This window comes from Phalaenopsis equestris, unplaced genomic scaffold (assembly GCF_001263595.1).
Source record: "Phalaenopsis equestris unplaced genomic scaffold, ASM126359v1 Scaffold000002, whole genome shotgun sequence".
Taxonomy (NCBI): Eukaryota; Viridiplantae; Streptophyta; class Magnoliopsida; order Asparagales; family Orchidaceae; genus Phalaenopsis; species Phalaenopsis equestris.
The window spans coordinates 25,107,507-25,110,438 of record NW_018164444.1 but is presented as its reverse complement, the minus strand read 5'-3'; the positions used below and the strand labels follow the sequence as shown (position 1 = coordinate 25,110,438).

General features: G+C 36.7%; 1 protein-coding gene across 1 annotated transcript in view; it reads left to right on the top strand.

Moving 5' to 3' along the window:
- LOC110030009 (protein HOTHEAD-like) overlaps positions 1 to 437 on the top strand; it is a 3,597-nt gene extending 3,160 nt beyond the window's left edge. The window contains 1 exon segment of the mRNA XM_020732545.1: positions 309 to 437. Within this exon segment, the coding sequence (XP_020588204.1) occupies positions 309 to 363 (55 nt within the window). The 3' untranslated portion in view covers positions 364 to 437.
- The last annotated feature ends 2,495 nt before the right edge of the window (positions 438 to 2,932 follow it).

The window sequence follows — 2,932 nt, the reverse complement described above, 5'->3', positions numbered from 1 at the left end:
TACTCCTCACCAAGTTTATATATATATATATATATATGAAGTATTTTCCGGGTCTAAATTTTTTATGAGAGATTTACATACATGCAACTCAATTGCTACGTAATTTGCATATCTAACACCTAAACATCAATATTAATTACATATATGCGTGACAACGTGCGTGTGATTCACTTTTTTGAAGATAAAATTGTGATATTAATGTAAAAAAGTAAAGTTTAGAGGTTAGATATGTAAATGAATAGCTATTGGGTGGAATATATGTAAATGCATCATTTTTTATTATACTAACATGCTCTTCAATGAACTAGGTACATGGGCGTTAAGATCCTACAGGAGAGGCTACCAGCAAAACCGGGAGCCTAATGTCATATGTGCAATGGGAAGCTGGAACGTGCTTTTTAAGTTTCTGTTATCAAACGTGTTATTGATCAGTCTGCTATCTGAATTAATTAATTAATTATATATATAGTAGTATGTCAGTAGGATTAAATAAATAAAATTTGGAAGACTTTCATACATACCATTCAATTATTATGTATTTATATATATAACACCTAGTCTTCTTCAACTTTTACACATGTGCCATGTAGCCTACGGATGAAAAAGTGTTTTTTACATTCTTAAAGTTATAAATGGTGATATTTTTCATGTGATGAAATATTTGGGTGGTTTGAATGTAAATATGTAAAATTTAGATGTCAGGCATGTAAACACATAAGAATTGGGTGCTATGTATGTAAATGCCCCATAAAATCTTCAAATTTGATGGTTACTTTAAGTTCCAAATTGAAAAAAAAAAAAAAATTCAAGTGCATGATCTTAAAATTTGTGATTGTCGTGCAGCCATATAAATTTTGACTTCGGAATGCGTCATGAATTTCAATGAAATCCCCCCTTGATCACTAAAGTAGTTTAAAATTATTGTGGACAAGAAATAGAAAGAAAAATTTTGCTAAACAGAAACAAAACGAAACATACAGATTTACGTGGTTCGACAAATTTCCTATGTCGACGGAATTATGGAGGATTTTATTACTTGAGGAATTACATCGTCGTCGATTACGTCAACAATTACATGAAGAAGTTCTCACTTCCTCTCTCTATCCGTGAGCACCAGCACCAAAGAAGAAGAAGAAGAAGAAACGAGGAAGACAAACCTTGTGATCCACCACACAACAGAAGAAAACGGGAGCAGCGGTATGATTCTTGTCTTGCAGTAAGCCAATAAGCCGAGGAAGTGGATCACGAAACAACCACCATGCAATTTTATCTTCCCTTTCTTAAGCAATCAATTGTAAAAGATGATATGGAGGAGGCTCCGGTTCGCGACTTAAAAGAGTGGGAGGCGAAGCAAAGCTTCGCTTCGTAGGTAGAGGATGCGAGAGCAGACAGAGACAGAAACAGGTATTTCCCTTTTTTCCTTTTTTTTTTCACCGGGCTCCACACTCAACAAATCTCTCACTTAAAGACTGGTACACATACAACATCGTTCTTCCTCTTCAAACTGATATTCTCCACCACTGCAACTCAAAGCCGTTGTCTTCAAGCTAGAAGACCAACTGAAGCTACGCACAACTTCAACTTCTCATGTGTAATATCCTTTGTCAACATAGAAGCAGGGTTCTTGCTTCCACAAATTTTCTCACGCAACAACTGTCTGTAAGCCACCAATGACTGTATGAATTGATACCTTATCTGAATGTGCTTGGTCCTGAACTGAAATGCTGGATTCCTGGCAAGGAATATGATGCTCTGACTAACATTGTAAACAATGTCTTTCTAATTCTTCTTGCTCAATTCCTCCAGGAAGCCCTGTAGCTATATCATATCCTTTGTAGCCTTTGACATTGCTATATACTCAACTTGTGTAGTAGACAACAAAATTATCTCCTACAGATTAGAGCCCCATGATACTGCAGTGCCACCAAGTGTATATATATTGCTCACAGCACTCCTTCTGGTATCAATGTCTCCAGTTAGATCAACATCAACATAGCTCTGTACCTTTAAACTCTTTCTTGAAAAACACAAGCAAGTTTCTGAAGAGTCTCTTAGGTACCTTAAGATCCACTTCACAGCTTCTAAATGTTCCTTACTTGGATTACTCATGTATCTGCTAACAACTCCCACTGCATGGGCAATATGCGGTCTGGTGCAAACCATAGAATATATAAGTGAACCAATAGCTGAAGCGTAAGGAAACTTACTCATGTGGTCTCATTCCTCCTCTAACTTGGGTGATTGATCCTTGGTGAGTTTGTAGTGATTTCTTAAGGGTGTGTCAACTAGTTTGGCCTTATCCATATTGAACCTGCTAAGTATCTTTTTCACATACTCAGCCTGATAGAGTCTCAACATGCATTTGACTCTATCTCTGACAATTCTCAAGCTAAGGATTTTCTTTGTCGTTCTCAAATCCTTCGTTGCAAAGTGTTCCGACATCTGCCTTTTCAAATTATTGATCTCATCGATACTAGCCCTTGCAATAAGCATGTCATCCACATATAATAGTAAAATAATATAAGAATTGTCAAAATGTCTGGCATAACAACAATGATCTTCCTAACATCTGATGTACTTTGTATTTTGCATGAAATTATCAAATTTCTTGTACTACTGTTTAGGAGCTTACTCCAGCCAATACAAGCTCTTCTTCAGCTGCAAACTGAATCTTCCTTTCCCTGTACCACAAACCCCTCAGGTTGGTTCATGTAGATGTCTTCTTCAAGGTCTCCATGAAGAAAGGGTATTTTCACATCTAATTGCCGAAGGAAGAGATCTTCAGTAGCCACCATAGACAGTACCATTTTAATGGTTGTGAGCTTCACCATAGGAGAGAAAATCATGGAATAATCAATAACATACTACTACTCAAAGCCTTGTATAACAAGTCTAGCCTTGTGCCTCTTACTGCCACCATGCTCAGTCTTCA